The sequence below is a fragment of the Cnephaeus nilssonii genome (assembly GCF_951640355.1).
Source record: "Cnephaeus nilssonii genome assembly, chromosome: 11".
NCBI lineage: Eukaryota > Metazoa > Chordata > Mammalia > Chiroptera > Vespertilionidae > Cnephaeus > Cnephaeus nilssonii.
The window spans coordinates 37,057,581-37,076,875 of record NC_137082.1 but is presented as its reverse complement, the minus strand read 5'-3'; the positions used below and the strand labels follow the sequence as shown (position 1 = coordinate 37,076,875).

Sequence of the window (19,295 nt, the reverse complement as noted above, 5' to 3'; positions counted from 1 at the left end):
TGATGAGCGGGCTTTGGGGAGGAAAAGGACAGCAAATTCACAGAAGGCAAAACTTCTGGTTATTATACAGATACAGGGCCTCAATCCTGCCAGGAGTTTCTGTCTCAGAAGCCCCACTGGTAACCGGAGGCAACGCTGGCTGCCTGCCTCCTCCTGAGACTGCAGAGGTTGGGTGAGTCCTGGTGCTCAGTAGGGAGATGTGTCTATGGACAGTGGCCTGGCTGCTCTGGGATCTGGGCAGATTAACTGCAAAAGAGACACACACAAGGGGATTTAGTCTCAACTCAAAGCCTTTAATGTACATTATGCTCCTGGAAAAACATCTCCAAGGAAACAAGTGGAACCAGCAGGAATTCTCATTTAGAAACCTGGTGTGAGCTGCAGCCTTGGAAAACAGCACAGGGACTCTGATCATAGCACAGCTCGAGGTCAGGATGAGGGGCCTGTGTGCCTAAAGGGCATGCCCTCAGGACTCCCAGGCAACGCCAGCATCATTACTCCTGTGGCTGAAAGCTCCACAGCAGGAATGGAAAAATCTAGGCTGACCAGTCATCTCTAGAGCTCTGAATAAAGGCACAGAACTCCAACAGGGCTGAGAAGCCTGTCCAGAGCAAGAACCTTTCTCTTGTTGAATCTCCGGGTCATCAGGAACAGCCATGGCGGCTCTGCTGAGGAACAGGGCCATGCAGGAGGGTTGCCAAGCCCCACTTCTGGGTCTGAGGTCTCAGAATAGAACACATGGGAGAGGCATCACACTCATAAGGCCCCTGAAGTCAGGGGCCACAACAATCTTGGGAAGATTACCCAGTGGGACCTTTGGACAGGAGAAAGGAACGTAGATGGAAAAGCAAAAGCTGATGACTTGTCAGATACAACCCAACTGTCTTCTGTGTTACGCCCTCCCCAGTCTGGGGCTCCTGAGTGGTCACATGCCCATGTTTTCTGCGATGTATTCCCATTCAACAAGAGGCAGACTGAAATTCTGGCTCATCTCCCTCTGCCCTCTGCTTAACTTAAAAGTCACCAACGGACATCGCAGACCCCTCGGCAGTCCAGGGTTTCTTTCTTTCTAATCATCCTGTGGAATACGCAATCAGTTCTCATTCAGAAGGAAGTAGGTTGCTGCTGAGGCAGGTCTCTCCCAAGAGCTTCTGTAAGAGTCCATCTGGAAGTCAGTCAGGTTAGCACCAAGGCCGGGCTGATGGGGAGCCCACGAACGTGCCTTCAGGATGGTACAGCCTCTTTGGCACTAAAGGAATGCATGTAGTGGTGAAGGAGGGAATTCTGGCTCCATCTCTGCAGAACCTGGTGGGGCTGCTGCCCCGGCAGGTCCAGGACAAGGGGTGAGCGGAGAGGTCAGGCTGCAGCTATGTGGGAAGGTGTCTTCCCAGCCCAGAGCACTCCCAGTTAGCCCGTCTCCACCCCTTCGGGGAGCTCCACAACCACCGGGGCGCAGTCCTCCGGCTCCGCTGCAAAGTCCCACCGAAATTTCTTGGTCAAGTGAGCTTGGAACTTTTCAGCTTTCTGCCTCAGGGTGGCATTCACAGCAATGCTGCAGGCAGAGGAAAAGAAAACCTACAGAGAACAGAGGATAAGTCACTCCTGAGAACAAGGAGGGAGCCGAGAAAGCTGTGGAAATTTCCTCATGGTGCTCAGCTCTCTGGGGCGGGAAAATCAGCTGCTGGTGGCACAGGCCCAGGATACCTGCTGTGCTCCCCCAAACCAAGAAACAAGGTCCAAACCCTGCTGAGAAGCTGAGGCAGGACCAGAATGGAAAATTACTATCTTGGGCGAAGAAGCCCCATTACTCTGGCCCTGGCCCTGGGGAGACCTACTGGGCACCTGGGCAGTAACTCAGAGGAAGAGGTAGTAGCTATACCAGCTGGTATTAAAAGGGCTTGGGGGGCTCACAAGCCCCTGGATCCCATAAAATGACAGACCCTAAGCCAATGAAGTTGGATTGCTGCTCTAAACTAAATGTGCCACAGGCTGCCAGTTAGAGGTCTCTGTTCCCCTTAAAAGCTTTGATGTTCTTTTTCTAAAATTGTGATAACATATACATAACACAAAGCTACCATTTTAACCAATTTTTTACATTATCATTTTAAAACCTGTGTTAAATATACATAACAAAATATTTACAAATTTTAATCACTTTTAAGTATACAGTTCAGTGGCATTAAGTATATTCACATTGTTATGCAACCATCACCACCATCCATCTCTTGAACTTTTTCCATCTTTCCTAAATGAAACTCTGAAACCATTAAATAACAATTCCCTATTTCACCCTCCCCCAGCCCCTGGCAGCCACCACTCTACTTTCTGTATCCAGGAATCTGAATATTCTAGGTACCTCACATACGTAGAATCATACAATACTTAGCCTTTTGTGACTGGCTTATTTCACTTAGCATACTGTCCTCAAGGTTCATTCATGTTGTAGCCTGTGTCCCAATTTCCTTCTTCTTGAGGCTGATATTCCATTGTATGTCTATACCACACTTTGTTTTCCATTCATCTATCAATGGCCATTTGGGTTGTTTCTACTTTTCGGCTATTGTAAATAACACTGCTATGAACACGGGTGTAAAAATATCTCGTAGAGTCCCTACTTTCAATTCTTTTGGGTACATATCCAGAAGTGGAGTTCATGGATCGTAAGAAAATTCTGTTTGTTTTGAGGAACACTATACTTTCTTTCACAGTGGCTACATCATTTTACATTCCCATCAGCAATGAACAAGGCTTACAATATCTCCACATCCTTGCCAACATCTGTTATTTTCTGGTTTTCTGGATAGTAGCCATCCTAATGGGTGTGAAGTGGCACTTCATTGTGGTTTTGATTTGCATTTCCCCAATGATTAGTGATGCTGAACATTTTTTCATGTATTTATTTGGCCATTTGTATATATTCTTTGGGGAAATGTCTATTTAAGCCCTTTGCCAATTTTTAATCAGGTTTTTGTTATTGTTGTTGTTGCTGAGTTATCAGTAGGAATTCTTTATATATTCTGGATAGTAATTCCCTGTTTTAATGTTCTTTTTTTGTTTTTGTTTTTGTCATCCCTCACCTGAGAATATTTTTTCCATTGATTTTTAGAAAGAGTGGAAGGGAAGAGGGAGGGAAGAAGCGAAGGAGTAAGAGAGAAAGAAAACATCAATGTAAGGGAGACAAATTGATTGGGTGCCTCCCACATGTGCCCTGTTGGGGCCCGGGGATCATCCTGCAACCCAGGCATGTGACCTTGACCAGGAATCGAACCCGGGACCCTCCAGTGTTCAGGCACTCTAACCACTGAGCAATGCTGGCCAGGGCTTGATGTTCTTTTTAATTCCGTTTCATCTAATATAAACATGGGAGGGGGCAGAACAGTAATGTTCTCTACATCTGAAACTCTATTCTGGATTGTCCTAGATCCAACCCCTTCTAAGAATAATAGCAAACCCATTATTCCTCCTATTATTTTACTCTTTTCAAATAAGTTTTAAAAAATATCCCAATAGATCCTCAAAATGCCGTGGGGAGACACACTTGAATGCCTATTTTTTAGAAATGGAGGCTGAGAGAAATTAAATGATTGGATCAAAGCTACCCAGAAAGGAAGTAATAGTTTTTCCAAGACTACCTGTTAGCTCCCCACAGACACAGGAGCATGAGGGTGGAAGATCTCTGATCCACAGTACCCTCGTGCCACAAGTGGCCCGCAGACCACCACGGAAGGACTTGGGCTCCAGGGGCCTTGACCTGACAAAGGTAACAGGCATCCTCTGTGGCTGATTCCTTGGACAACGCCCTTTCTACCTGCTTCTTTCTGTGAGCAGGAGGAGCAAGGCCCATTTTCAGTGGTCTTTGTTTGGAGCCATTTTGTTGGAGTGGTAGCAGGGAGAGAAGTGATGTATGTGTGTGGGGGGGGGGGGGGGGTGGGGGGAGGAGGAGCAAAAGGGAGGTTTACAGAATTTGGTTTCATTAACTTGGGAACTGACTAAATAGAGGAGCGGGAAGCATAGCCACAACAAAGTACCAGATCAATAACTAATTAGAGGGGCTGTATGAGCTTGGTGGCGAGAGGGCAGTGGGGAAGCTGGCGGCCTGTCTGTGGGCAGCTAACAGAGCGTGCCATGGAGCACTCAATAGGGGGCCCAGCTGAACTCTGGGGAGGGGCCTGGTATGGGAAGCAGAGAAGCCCGTTTCAAACAGCACTAGCTCCAAAGGCCCCACACACCCATGAATCTGTCCTCAGAGGTCCCGGGGAACCTGCTAGTTGAATTATCAAAAGCCTCCCCTTCTCCCCTCCTTACTTAGTAAATTATTCTGTTCTCTACACAGCCCTTCCTCTCCACCCACACTGAACAGTGGTCCAAACATGCTCTACTGCCTCTTCTGTGCCTCTACACACACATGCTTTTCTCCTACTTGTAACACCCTTCCACCTGCTTCCTTCTCCTTCATCTAGCTAATTTCTACTAGTAACCTGGCTCAGCTCACGTATCACCTCCTTTAGGGTGTCTTCCCAGACCAAGGATGGGTCAGGTGCTCCTTCCTCAATGCTCCCCCAGTGCTCAGAGTTACCGCGATCATGTCCTCAATCTCAATTAGGTAACAGTCCACTTATAGTTGAACTCTCCCAAGAGATGAGGAGCAACTCCAAAGCAATGACTCTTTTTCACGGCTGCGTTTCACTCCTGGCACAGAGTATGACATACATCCATTTGTGGTTCACTTTTGTAGTGCCTGGTACCAAATAATTGCTCAATAATTATGTGACAGTCCTGGACAGAATTAGGGACTCATCCTGGGGAGGAGGTGGCTTATTTACTAGGCCCCTGCATGCCACCAGCTCATAAACCACCTGCTTGAGACATGCCTCTTATAAAAGTCCAAGCTGAAATGACCTGCTCCAGCCCGTCCCCCTAGCACTGTGCCCGAGCTGCCATTCTGGCATTTCTCACAGTGTTTGTGACCTGTGTTCCTTATGAGTAGGGAATGAGTTCGAATTATCCATGTGTCCCACATGGCATATCGCCTGGCACAGAGTTAGGCCCATAGGACATTCACTGAAAGGATAATGAGATGTAGGGACTGCCCTGCATTTGGCAATGGCCAGTAGTGAGAGGTTGGAACAGGCTGGGCCCATACTCATCACTCACCCTTCCCACCCATCTCTCAAACATTGCCTGGTAATAAAATCAACCAGAAGCAGGTAAATAGAAGCCTTCAGTCTGAAAAATAAGGCTTCTAATTTGAAAAGTGTTTTGTCCTTTTTAAAGAACTTGTCAATCTAATCTTTACTACAAACCTGGGAGGTAGGAAGACAGGAAATGACTATTCCCATTATACAGATGAGAACAGTGATAAATGCTGAGCAAGTAAGTGATAAATGTTGAGCAAGATCCAGTCCAAGGAAAGAAATCTCAATCCTTTTTCCCTATCAAGACCTTCTTCTTGTGTTGACACAGACTTGATACATCCTTCGTATTTTTACCATTGCCCTGGAGAGCCAAGGGGCTTGGCGACCAGGTGCTTCTGGGACTGGCCCCTCTGCAGGCCTCCAGGATCCAGGGCACAGGCCCGGTTGACTTTTTAAAAAAAATTTGACTTAAAAAAATTAGCATTATTGAGACATAATTTACATACAATTAAATTCACCCATTTAAAGTGATTTGTTCTGACAAATGCATACACCCATGCAACCACTATATGATATAATCAAGATTGATATATACTTACAGTTTTTCTTTTTCCAGTTCTATGAGTTTGAAGGACATATCATCACCATTAGGATACTGAATAGTTCCATCACTCTAACAAACATCCTTGTGCTGACCTTGGTGGTCAAACCCTCCCTTATCCCTCGCCTCTTGACATTCACTGACCTATTTTTATTTTTATCCCTATAGTTTAAAAACTTGATATTTTAAAAACTCACAATTCAGAAAAGGAGATGTTTAGACTATACCCAGTTTCCAAGCAATAATTTACTTTGGTTCTCTTATTTTTAGATTAATTTAATGCCTTCTTCAGGAAACTTTGTAATGATCTGGTTATTTTATCAAAGTGAAATCAAGTAAACAATTTTAGCATCACTGAGAAATGAATCCTCTTAATATAGGAAGAATAATCCTGGATATTTAAAAAAATATTTTGAAATAGGATAACAACATTACACAAACAACTGCATTTATTTAAAACTAAAAGTACATCCATTGGGTATTTTTTCTAAATATAAAAAAGGTATTACTACTTTTATCACTAAGTCTGCATATTATAAAATCATAAATTACTTTAGTCAGAAATGTAAAAGTCTTCTTTTAGGCCCAAGTTAAATAGAATTCAGTCAGGTCACCTGAGAAATTTAAAATACCAAGGTAGGTAGCTGAGTCACTGTCTTATCCTACCTTTTTGGCTAGACAAAAAGGATGAAATTTCTGAATTTTTTCAATTCCCAAATGGTTTTTCAACTTAGACTAAAACAAGCCAGAGGTGGGACATTTTATTTCTACTTGCAGAAGAAGAAAGTGGTGTTAAAAGCAAGACTATCACTTCACAATGATTGCCAGGAAAGTGAAAAGCAGTGGGAATAATTCTGAGATCAGTTTAAAGAATTTGGGATGTTTTGTCTGGGGCTCTAATATATGAGAGCTCACTGCAGGCATTAGAATCAAAGCTCAGCCTTGCCACCTATTAGCTCTGGTTGTCTTGGGCAAAATTATGTGACCTTTCTGATCTTATTTCCTCATGTATAAAATGGGATTATAGCCTTAATTTTGAGCATTGTTTTGAGGGCTAAATGAGATAATGCACAGTAAGTGTAAAAAAGTAATAGGCTGCTGATGGCGGGAGGTTTGGGAGTAGGTAGGTGAAATTGATCATATGATGATAAAAACACTATAGACATCATTGTCAGAGCCAACGTTTTTTCTCAAGAGTTAAAGATGGACACTGGCATTTAGAATACTCAAGAAATAAAGCTAGAAAGCATATATGGCCCATTGTGACTAAAAGTATTTTAAAAAAACAGGTTACATGACTATATGCCCTAAATGCTATGCAATCAGCAATAAGAATTCTTATTTTGCACATAACTCACTTTCTAATATTCTATTAAATTCAGATTATCGTTTCATTGGTTTTAAACAAATTGTAGTGACTCAAGTAGCTTTAAATAAAAGAAAAAAAGCTGTATCTATTTTTGTAAAACAAATAATTTTTATTCAAGCTAAATCCATGGGATTTGTAAAAACCAGTGGCATTTATTCAAAAGGGCCTCTAACGGCAGAGGCCATTACGTGGCTGCCTTTAAGTGCTCACACACACAAACACCAGCCCCTCTCCACGGGTAGTAGCCATTTAAGCTCCTAAGTAAGAAAGCCAGTTCCACTTACTTGACTACCTGGGGGGAGAGCAGGCGGCTGGCTAAGGAAGGCTTTTATGGGCTGATTCATTCAGTCATAAACACCCTGAGTGAGTGAGTGAGTGCCTCTGTGTGGGGGGGGACTGAATTCTCACTGCCAAGATGGCATCGACTTAACTTTCCATTAAAAAAAGTTTTATAATAACCTTCTCTATATTGTGCCTGTTGAAATCTCAGTCATCCTTCAAGCTCAGAGTCAAATGCCATCACCCCCCCGCCCCCCACACACCTTTTGCAAAAAGCCATTCCTGATCCTCTGTCCCCTCAACTTTCAACCACAGTCTGGATTAACCAATTTCTCTTTGGTGCTCCAAATGCTCTTTGATTAGAATTCACTGTTTACATCTATCACATTAGGGCCATCTACATTGCCATAGGAGTTACACTCTATTTATCTAAAAACAACAAATAACACGAAGATGTAAGTGCTAGGCCTTGACTAGGTGTTTAAAATAACCAGATGAACAAAACAGGCTTTGGGTGAAAGTTCAAGGCTCAGTGGGGCAGTCAGGCAGACAATATGTAAATTTCAGCAAGGACAGCCTGTGCAATATAATATTGACAAGTACAAAGCAGGCTAACAGTATGGAGAGGAGAGAGATCAGGTGTGGCTTCACAGAGTGGGATGTTTTGAGGGCATCTCATAGGGTAAACAAGTACACACCAGGCAGAGGGAAAGTCAGGTTCAGTTAAGAAGGCATGACACTTCACACCCATGTCTTCATCAGTCATGCCAGATGGAAAGCTCTAGAGATCTGCTGTGCTTATAGTTAACAATGTGTTCTATACACTTAAAAATCTGTTAAGAGGGTAGACCTCTTGTTATGTGTTATTTTTTTACGTTTTTTTTTTTTAAGAAGGCATGAAACAGCACAGCATGTCTGGGAATTTGCAAGGAGACCATGTCACTGGAGTTGATGGAGGAAAACAGGGAGACGAAGGAGAAGCTAGAGAAGAGGTTAGGAGTTAGAACAGATCGGGCCTTGTAACCCGTATTTGGGCTTTTAACTTTCTAGACAATGAGGAGTTGCAGAGAAATAGGATAAGATGTGCATTTTAGAGCAGCAACTCAGGTGGCAAAGTGGGAGACAGATGGACTGACAGGGTAGGCATGGAAGTTGACAGACTCTGATGCAGCCTAGATGAGACCAAAAGGTGTGGGTTAGGGAAATGGTACCAGGCAGGACTGCCTTCTAAAACACATTGCTTTCTGGAGTTATTTGGTTAATTCATTTACTTACTTTCCTACCAAAATGTAAGCGGAAAGTCAGGGACTCTGTCTGTCTTGCTCACAGCTATATTTCTAGTCTTGTCAGGTGCTCAGGAAACACCTGCTAAATCAATGAACAAATCTCCGGAGGGCAGGAACCCTGGCTAATCCGCAAAACGTTCAGGAGAATGTTGTATTTAAAGAAAGGACGCTCACAAACGTGTTGATTTTTTTTTTAAAGGCACGTGTTTTGATTTTTCCAAATAAGAACATCAAATTTTCTTGGTGAAAAGTCCAAAGACAGAATTCTTCCACCCATCAGCTTTGCACACCCCACCGGGGCATCCAGCAATCCAGCTGGGCCCTTTCTGCTTCGTAAATCATTGCTAGCAACAAAGCCTCAGCAATTAGAGCTCAGCTGTCGGTTGTGCTGACAATGGTTAGAACAGCCAGCAACCCAGTGTGGCCCTCCTATGTTTGTGCGACAGCATTAACACACATCATGAGGGTTGCACATATTGCTGTGGACCTCAGCCACTGCCAGAGGCAAGTTAGCAGGCTGATGCCTCCTACTCTTCCGTAACCCACAACCCAGTAACTGTGGTGGGGATTTTCCCTGCAGAGGAAGGATAAAAGGATTTAATTTCTCTTTTATATTAAGAACCAATAAAAGGGCAGTTTTATAATTCATCTGAAGTGGAATACACCAGGTTCAAGCCATCGGCTTGACTGACTCATCCCCATGGTCTGCACAAATCCTCCAGCTGCCAGTTTCAAGTCAGCTGCCTGCTCACAGGGACTCTTCCAACAGTATGTTGGTTTTAGAAAAGTGTTCTGTACCTCTGAGAAACAGGCATGACGGTGTCTCCACTACTATCAATCAAGAATCCTTCGGGCGTGGGGGGCTACATTGTATTCAGTATGCAGGCCTGAATACAAATGTACAAATCCTGACTCTGCCACTTACCAGCTGTGTGAACTTACATAAACTGCTTAACCTTTCTGAGTCTGTGTTGTCGTTTGTGAAATGGAATAATCCTATCTGCCTTGCAGCACTCCAGGAAATCAAATGAGGAAACCCATAGAGTATGATAAACATGGTGCCTGATACCCAACAGGCACTTAATGAATGTTCAGTCCCTTATCCTGCACGGGAGTGAGAGGGAGGTCAGTGAATAGCCACCTTGTAAGGAGCGGGTCTTGTGGGGGTCTAACATACAGGGAGAAAAAAGCAGTTCACGGGCCAGAAACTATGGAAACTGACAGTTTGCAGCTCTGCCTTGAGAAAGTTAGGAAATGTGAGTGACAGAGGCTTTCCCAAGAACATAAAGGAAGCTAATCTGTTTGCAAAGGGAGGAAATAGCACAGGATGAAGATTGTTTTTTGAAGCTTCTTCCCTAATTACCACTCATAATGAAAATTTAATTGCCAAGTTAAAAGCAAATTTCACTTTTTCTGTCAGAGAATCTCTGCAGAAACTGGCACATTTTGTTTGACACAGGAAATCAAAGTTACTTTAATGCTGAAATGAGATCTAAAGAGCTGCAGATGTTCCAAACTCTGTCCTACTGGGCTGCAGCTATGGCTACAGGGAGAAGGAAAAACTGTTTTGAGCTGAGTAACTCAAAGGGGTGGAGGTGATTCAAATTCCAAGTACTCCAGTGCTAGGCACTCTGGGCGCAAGTGGAGAGAGGGTGGGACAGAGAAAGGGTATCTGGCATCAAGGAGCTTAAAACGAGTAGGAGAGAGAGAACCAGAAAACAGCCCAAGATTAGGAAACTAAAATTAAGAACACTTTGGGTCATGAAAGAATAGCCAGAAACAAAAAGGTAACCCTTCTCAGGGTGCAAAAGACTGCTCACCTGTAACGTGCTGGTGAGGAAGTTGTTCTGGGAGACAATGTCCACAAAGAAGTCGGGGGGGATCTCGCCGAGCTGGTGGTACAGGATGGAGATGAGGTTGACGTAGAGAGTGTGGTGCTTCACCATGGCTTCCTCTGAGCGGCACAGGAGGTTCAGGAGCTGCTTCCAGTGCTCGAAAGCCTCGTACACATTCCCCAGCAGGAAGCATACAAAGGCAAACTGAAGTTCACCTGAAAGGCACAGAGAGGAGATGATCCTCAGGGAGAAGAGGACCAGCTGACTCTATAAGCCCGACAGTTCCACTGGGCCTCAGCAAGAGGTGGTCTTTTCTCCTTGTCACTCCTGCAGAGACCAGCATGGGGTCTTGCAACAAGCCAGTCCTTAATAAAAGTTTGCTGAACTGCTATAAATTTGGATTTCTGTAAAATCAGACTGCAAGAGAAGAGGTACACCTAGTATTTGCCTGGCATTTAAAGAGTTTACAAAATGTGCTCATGGATATCATGCCGAGTGGATCCCAAACCTGGCTGCCTATCAGAATTACTAGAGGAGCTTGCTAAAAATAAAGCTGCCCAAGCCTCACCCGCAGAGATCCTGGCTGAGGATAGATGATTTGTAGCTCTAATTCTGATGCAGATAATCTGCTTCAGGTTCAGGGAAATGCTGTATTGCCCCATGTAATCCTCAGCCCAACTCCACAAGGTGATCAGGAAAAGATGGTATTTGCCTCATTTTATACATGAGGCCAAGGGACGTGCACAAGGTCAAACATCTAACCCTTAGGAATGTGAACAATGAAAAGATAAAACAGATTTTCTATTGGCTGGGAACAGTTCTAGAGCCTCCCAGAAGAGGAAAATTTGGGAGGACTTGTTCCAGGGTTGATTGTTTAATCACAGTCTCTGTGGTTTAATCTCTATGAGAAACTTGGGGGGAAAGAGCATGGGCTCTGGAGCCAAACTGCCTGTGTTCGAATCTCAGCTCAACCACTTAGCAGCTGTGACCCTGGGCAAGTTACAGTACTTAATCTGTTTATGTTTCAATTTCCTTATTTAAAGGTGAGGATTAAATAAATGAATATATGTAAAGCATTTAAAATAATGTATGGCTCAAAGCAGCACTCAATAAATATTAGTTATTATTCCAACATTTCCATCGGATGCCTGTCTCAAACAAAGAGACCTGATGATCTAGATCAGCGGTCGCCAACCTTTCCGACCTCAGACCACCAGGGGTCCATGAACCACCGGTTGGCCATCGCTGATCTAGATGCCATTATACTTGGCCAAGCAACTGGTTACCAAACTGGTTACCAAAATATACTGTTGCTGATCAGAGATGTTCTGTCTCTCCTCAAATTTAATGAGGGCTTCTGTGGACCTACATATGGGTCATCAAAACAACAGATACACTCAAACACGTGTGACTAGCTAGCTACCTGGTAGGACATTTGACCGATATTTTCAAAATATGTAGTCAAATTTTCTTTGTGTGATAGAGCTTAATGATATCCTTCTTCAGTTGGCTTTTACTGGTTGGCTTCTGAAAACATAAGCTTATTCTCTGAATTTAGGGCATTTATTTAAATTCGTGCATTTCTGGCCTACTTTAAAATTATGAGATCAGAAATAATTTCAAAGAGCTGTCATGCAGATACAAAGTTATCCCTGCAACAGACCTTTTCACGAGATTACTTTAAAGAACTGAAATGTTTTAGAAGTAGAAAACAGGATTTCTGTTCATTCTTAAGCCAGAATTTCAAGTGTTACTTATTAAATGAAAATACTGTGTAATGCATTAAAATACATTCATTAAAATGTCCCTTCTTATCAGCTGAGCCAATGATTTAAAAGGCCCTATATTCAAAACTTTCACTGATGTTCCAATAAAAAAAAATGCAAATACCTAGGCAACTTGTAAAATATACTGTATACATATAAATAGCTGTTGAAGATGTGATGAATGTTTGCTGTCACTAGTAACTGAAGAAAAATACAGTTGACTCTTAAACAACATGGGGGTTGAGGAGCAGACATTCTGTGCAGTCAAAAATCTGCTTATAACTTTTGACTTCACAAAAACTTAGTTGTCCTTCAGTATCCACAGAGGGTTGATGGTAGGACACCCACTCCCATACCAAAATCCGTGAATGCTCAAGTCCCCCATGTAAAATGCATAGATCAACACACATAGTAGGCCCTCTGCATCTGGGAACTTCCAATTTGGGATCAAAAACAGTACAGGTACTTATTGAGGGAAAAAATCTGCAAAATAAATGGACCCATGCAGTTCAAACCTGTGTTGTTCAGGGTCAACTGTAAACTGAAATAAGACGTCATTCTCCAACTACCCATATGGAAGAAGCCTTTGCTAAATTGCCAAGTCAAAGGTAACAGGCAACAGCCTCCCAATAGCTGGTGAGGACGCACAACCTTCTAAAGGCAACATACATGCTCTGATCCAACAATTTCAACGCTAAACATATGCAGAAATACACATAAGGATGTTCACTGGACAACACTTATAATAGGGAAAATATGAACATCTTAAAGGTCCATCTGCATTGGGCTGGTTCAATAACTATGGAACTTAAGCAGCCAATGAAAAGGAGTGACTATTTCAGTGACATAGAAAAATGTTTATATTAAAGTAAATTACAAAATGATATACCATAATTCTATTTTTTGTAAAAAAAAAATCACATATACATACAAAAATATAATTGAACTTAAAAAAGACTAAAAGAAAATACATAGAGAACAGAGGGGCGCATATATCCTTTCTGATTGGTGCATTTTCCTCCTTACATTACGGTAGTACTTTATGGCAGCTTAAGTTATTTTGCTTGCAATGTTTATGAATCGTCCTCAGTAGTAATACTATGAGCCTCTTTGTTGCATATTTTTATACAAGAACTTAAAATATTTTCACTTTTTATTATGAAAATTTTCATATACAAAAGAAAATAATACACTTGATCCCCTATGTATCCATCACCCACCTACAATGATAATCAAATTATAGCTTGTTCTTTGATTTATTTTGAAATAAATACCAAATGTGTCATTTAAAAAAAAAATAAATAAAAGAAAATACATAGAAATTAACATAGAGAAAAGACTGAAATAAAATATCTATAGCCATAGTTATACACTGAGTGGCCAGATTATTATGATCTCTGAACGCATAATAATTTGGCCACTCAGTGTATATCCTATATAATAAAAGGCTAATATGCAAATTGTCCCCTTAACCAGAGTTCGACCAGCAGGCAGGCCAGCCAACCACCCATGTCCCCTCCTCCTGCCAGGCTGGCTGGAACCCACCCATGCACAAATTCATGCACTGGGCCTCTAATACACACACACACACTGAGTGGCCAGATTATTATTTGTTCAGAAATCATCATAATCTGGCCACTCAGTGTATATACATTTATATGTAAAAGGTGGGAAGTAAATATACCAAAATGTTAAAAATGGTTATTTCTAGGCTGTGGAAACTAGAATGAATTTTATTGTGTGTGTGGGTTTTTTCTATGATGAATATATTTTTGTAATAAGGGGGAAATAAAAACTATAATAATGGCCGAAACCGGTTTGGCTCAGTGGATAGAGCATCAGCCTGCGGACTCAAAGGTCCCAGGTTCGATTCCGGTCAAGGGCATGTACCTTGGTTGCGGGCACATCCCCAGTAGGGGGTGTGCAAGAGGCAGCTGATCGATGTTTCTCTCTCATCGATGTTTCTAACTCTCTATCCCTCTCTCTTCCTCTCTGTAGAAAATCAATAAAAAATATATTAAAAAAAAACAAAAACTATAATAATGTTTTTAAAAAGTCACTGTCCTGGTCTAAGCAGTAGAGAGACCAACACCTTGAGAGTCAGGAGCAAATTGAGGAGGGAAGTGGGAGGCCTGGGAACCAGGAGCCCTTGGCTCTGGTCTCATTTTGACCACTTAGCAAATCCTTCCTTCTATAGACCTCAATCTGTAAAGTGAGGGGCTGGGCCATGTCAGTGGTTCCCAAACACAGGACTGTCTGCATCTGGTTCACCTAGGGTTTGTGTTTATTACATAAATAGACAGATAAATCGCTGGGGCCCCACTCCAGATCCCTTGAGTCAATCTCCAGGGTTAAGGCCTGGACATCTGTATCTTTACTGAGTGTACTGGACATGACTGCCTCCTAGCCAACTTTAGGAACCCCTAGACTAGATAACCCTAGATATACTCCCTAATCTCATACCCCTCCTTGGCCCACTCCCAAAGAGCCTTGTTCCTCCTCACCGAGTACATCCTGGGGGCTGCTGGGGAACTGCTTGCTGAGCACAGTCTCCAGGGCATAGCTCAGGTCCATGCTGTGCCTGGTTATCTCTGCTGGCGTGGCACCTGCTGGGAACATCTGTGTGGGCAGCTCTGAGAAGCGGATCTCTGTCCCGGCTTTGGGCTTCATCTCAGGCAGCCGGGCCAGGCCTTCCTGGTAGCTTTTGCACTCGGTGCCACAGCGGGGTAGATTCTGCCCCACCCGGTCCTTGGTGTGCTTCAGGGAAAGCACAGGCAACACCTCTGAGAAGGCACAGATCTGCCGGCTCTCAGGCTGCAGCCTCTCCATTGTTGCCTCACTGATGAAGTTGGTGAGTGAGATCCACTTCTTGAGCGTGGCATATGGGTAAGGTCCCAGAAACTGGTCTAGGTCCTGGAGGTTGGCCCTCATGGCCTCCACCTCAGCCTCTGGGGCTGGGGAAAGGTCTACTTCTTCTCGGACTGAGTTCCAGCGCAGGACCGTCAGCTCCCGCTGCTGCAGGCAAAGGAAGAAGCCCATACGAGGGCCTACATCCCTGGGATTGGCCTTGTCCACTGAGCTGTAGTGGAGGAAGTGGATGCCTGGTGGAATCATCTTCACACCCCGGAACTTGGGCCCCACCTCCCAGGAGTTGTAGTCAATGCCAAACTCTGTCCCCTTGGGCACATTCAGGATGATTACAGTGGCCCCTTCAAAGAAGAGGCTCTTGGCAAGCTCAGGGTCCATCTGCATGGCAGCCATGGATGCAGTGATAGGTGACCAAAGAAGAACCCTTCGTATTTTTCAGAACAGCTGAAAAAGAAAGCAATCAGAGTTGGTCAGAATTTGGGAAAGAATACTTCATTTACTGAGCATTCTCTATGCCCCTGATAGCAATATCTCCCTTAATCCTCACCACAACCCTACATCCATTTACAGATGAAAATATGAGACTCAGAGAGAAGAGAATTTTTGTGTTTTAATTTAATGAGCAAGAATACTCACTTCACAGCTGAAAAGACACCAGAGAAGTAACATGTTCAGGTCACACAAGGACATACAAAGTCACACAAATTAGAACCTGGGTACCCTGCCCTCCAGGCCAGTGTTCTTCCCACTGTCCACTCGGGATCTGCTCTCGGATCTCTCTCTCTCTCTCACTATGGAGGATGAAAGTAGAGGAAGCCTGAATGGTCCACTCTAAACTATAACTCTGCCTAAAACCTATTGCTAGAAAGTCCCAGAAGAATTGAGAAGGATGCTTGAATCAAATACACACCCCGTTTCCCATAAGCCTCAGGGAAAGCCCAGAAATGGACAGAGGTGGAAAGTGGGTGCTCAGCATCTAAAATTCACAACTAATTTGGGAAGTGGAGAATTTTTAAACACAAACATTCCCTTCTCCTTTTACACGTAAAAACCTAAAGTCCAAGGAGTGAAACAACTTCCCAAAGGGCCCACAGTCAGTGGCAACTCTGGGCCACTCGTCCAGAATGGATTTAGGTGGCATGGCTGGCCTCGGATCAGTATTTAGAAGGGAAAGAGCTCAGAACACTTGTTTTCCCTACCTCTGAACCACCTATGGGGGACCACCTATGGGGGCATACTGTAAAACTTCTGTAGGCAGACACTGCCTCTGTGGTATTTATAAGAATGGTTCCAACATGAATTAATTTAAGCCAAACTATTATCTACCCGTCTAGTCCCAAGACATGTACCTATTTAATTCAACAAATAACCACTGTATGCCTGCACTGTGCCAGGATCTTTACCCGGCACTAAATAAAACATCTAGAGTAAGACAGTCACTGCCCTCTAGGCACTTCCAATCTAGCCAGACATATGAACAAGACGCTAAAATGTCACAAAGAGAAGAATCAGTGGCCTGCTTAGTTCTTTTTTTTTTTTTAATATATTTTATTGATTTTTCACAGAGAGGAAGAGAGAGAGACAGAGAGTTAGAAACATCGATGATAGAGAAACATCGATCAGCTGCCTCTTGCACACCCCCCACTGGGGATGTGCCCGCAACCAAGGTACATGCCCTTGACCGGAATCGAACCCGGGACCCTTTAGTCCGCAGGCCGACGCTCTATCCACTGAGCCAAACCGGACTTGGCGTGCTTAGTTCTTTTTACTCTTTATATTTTACACAATCAAAACAAAAGAAAACAGTGAAGAAAGGAAGACCAACCCTTTCCCAAAAATGTTTAGGGTATATTTTACTGCCTTAACCCAAAACACTACAAATGACCCTCACTTTAAATCAGCTTTTTTTTTTTTTTCTTTCAGACTTCAAGTCACAACTCGTTAGGGGTTAAGAAACAGTTTAGAGTCTCAGCCAGTATTATTATTTTGTAATGAAAAGAACAGAATAAAAAAATTAGAGTGCACCAGGAATGATGAAGATAATAACTGCTTTCTGAAGCTTTGTGTTTGTGTACATACTCTTAGTTGCAACATAAAATGTATTTGTTACCGTAGGTCACGGTCAAAAAAAGCCTGAAAGCCACTGCTCTAAATAATTTATACATCATCTTCCTATTCCCAACCCTAAATTCAGAAGGTACTTTATGAATATTTGCTAAACGCACAGCTATTACATTTAGAAAATTGCTCCTCATTTAGCCACTTTCCCTTGTGGCATCTGTGTGCTCCTCCTTGATAATTCCTTTCAATCTAATTCCATCAGCCTGTAATTCTATTCATTATATCTTCAGCAGCTGGCATGTGGCCTGACACAGAGAAGACGCCCTGGAATGCAGAAAATCACATCCATCCACTTCTCTTCACCACCTCCTTAATCCAAACCGCCACGACACTCACCCAGAGCGCTAGCCCCTCCAATCCATTCTCCACCCACAGCTGGAGTGACCTTTTCAAAATGCCAATCTAGGCATGTTGACACCCACTTTTAATACCCTCTGAGTGGTTTCCCAGGTGGTTCTTGGAAAACCAAAAGTCATGGTCTGGGTCCTCGCAACTCCTCCAGCTGGTTTCAAACCATGCTCCCCACACAAGCTCTGCTCCAGTCACACTGGCCTCTTTCAGACCCTCAAACGGGAAGCTCCTCTGGCTATAAAGCTCTTCCCTCCTCTCTTTGTCAACTAATTTTTCTCATCTCAGCCCAATAATCTCCTCCGTAAAGCTTCCTAGGTCGGGTCTCTTGTGATACACTCTCATTTCACGTCCCAAGTCAGCAATTTTGCACATGTGTAATCGAGGGTTGTCACCTCCACGAGATTTGATGCTTTTTATACCTCGAGCACATACTAGACCCTTGATAAACATTTATTTAATAAAAACATGGTTATCCATTTTGTAGTTGAGAAACAAAGGCTCCTTTCGGGGAAAGACCTTACCAGACCTTACCAGAAAGTTACAGAGAGCCGGACAGAACCAGGTCGGGCGCAGCCAAGGTCTCGGGTCCCCAAGTTCTGAAGTTAGGAAAGACCGAAGTTACCCCGGTGACCCGGGGAGTACTGGGGACGCTCTCTCCGTGACGGTTTCTCGGGAGAAAGGCCTTTAGAGACGCCAGGGTCCCACCACCAGCCCACAGACCCCAGCGAGGCGCCCTAGTTCAGGGCACTCTCCGCGACCTCAGGCCGGGAACGGGGGTGGCCCCGCTACACAAACAACGAAAGGAGAGGAATTAAAACAGACCCGGCAGCCGCACTCACCAACTTCGGTGACGCCCCCGCTCACGCACCGCGGAAGCGCACCGGAAGTCCGCTTTGGCGCCGGACAAGAGCTCCGGGAAAAAGCGCCCGGGCAGATCTCTAGGTCGCGGGACAAGCGGTCCGCGTCGGCAGGTTCCGCCCCATAATACCTTTTGCTTTTAGTTTCTTGTTTTAGCTCCAGAACCGTGGGTAACAACTTTTGTCAAACTTTTGTGCATTTTATATCCCGTTTCAGAAACACATCTACCAGCCAAGATCTGCTGGTCTCATCAGTCCTGGTTACTGAAGCTGGGGTCAGGGTCATGGCTGCTTAGTAGCCACTGTCAGATGCTCAGTCGTGGTCCTGGTCAGCCAACGTCTACCTGAGTGACAGTGTCACGGAGTCTTAACTTCCAACCACACTCAGACCTAAGAGAGAGCCTCAGAAACCCAGCTTCCAGCCCAGAGAGAACTGGTCTCAGTAACAGTAGGTCACCATCTCCGTCTCTCCAGCCACAATCACCAGTGTCCTCCCGCCAAACAGGTCTAATCTAATACCTCGGTCAGGCTGTAACCGGTCCCTGAGGGTGGGAACCTGCCTGTCTTGTTCTCGACTGTTTCCCTGGAATCTAGCACAAAGCCAGGCACAACGGTTCAGCTCAGTACCTATATTATGCATTTAATGAATGACAGCAATTTGGTATTAATAAATAGCTTCTATTTGAAAGCCTAGCACTGTGCTGGGTGGTTGTATTAGTCAGGGTCCACCCATGAAAGCAGGATTAAAAGGAGATATACACTGAGTGGCCAGATTATTATGATCTCTGAATGCATAATAATCTGGCCACTCAGTGTACTTCTCTTGA

General features: G+C 43.9%; 1 protein-coding gene across 2 annotated transcripts; it reads right to left on the bottom strand.

The window, feature by feature from the left end:
- Window positions 1–278: 278 nt before the first annotated feature.
- On the bottom strand, window positions 279–18,489 carry AAR2 (AAR2 splicing factor). 2 transcript variants are annotated; one of them, XM_079783996.1, is made up of 4 exons: window positions 18,451–18,489; window positions 14,776–15,583; window positions 10,491–10,720; window positions 279–1,575 (listed from the first exon to the last, which is right to left on the bottom strand). In XM_079783996.1, the coding sequence occupies exons 2-4, from the start codon at window positions 15,530–15,532 to the stop codon at window positions 1,408–1,410; spliced, it is 1,155 nt and encodes a 384-aa protein (XP_079640122.1). In that variant the 5' UTR covers window positions 15,533–15,583; window positions 18,451–18,489; the 3' UTR covers window positions 279–1,407. The 2 variants fall into 2 exon arrangements, with proteins under 2 accessions (XP_079640122.1, XP_079640123.1); XM_079783997.1 differs by lacking the exon at window positions 18,451–18,489 and adding an exon at window positions 18,143–18,441.
- Window positions 18,490–19,295: the final 806 nt, after the last annotated feature.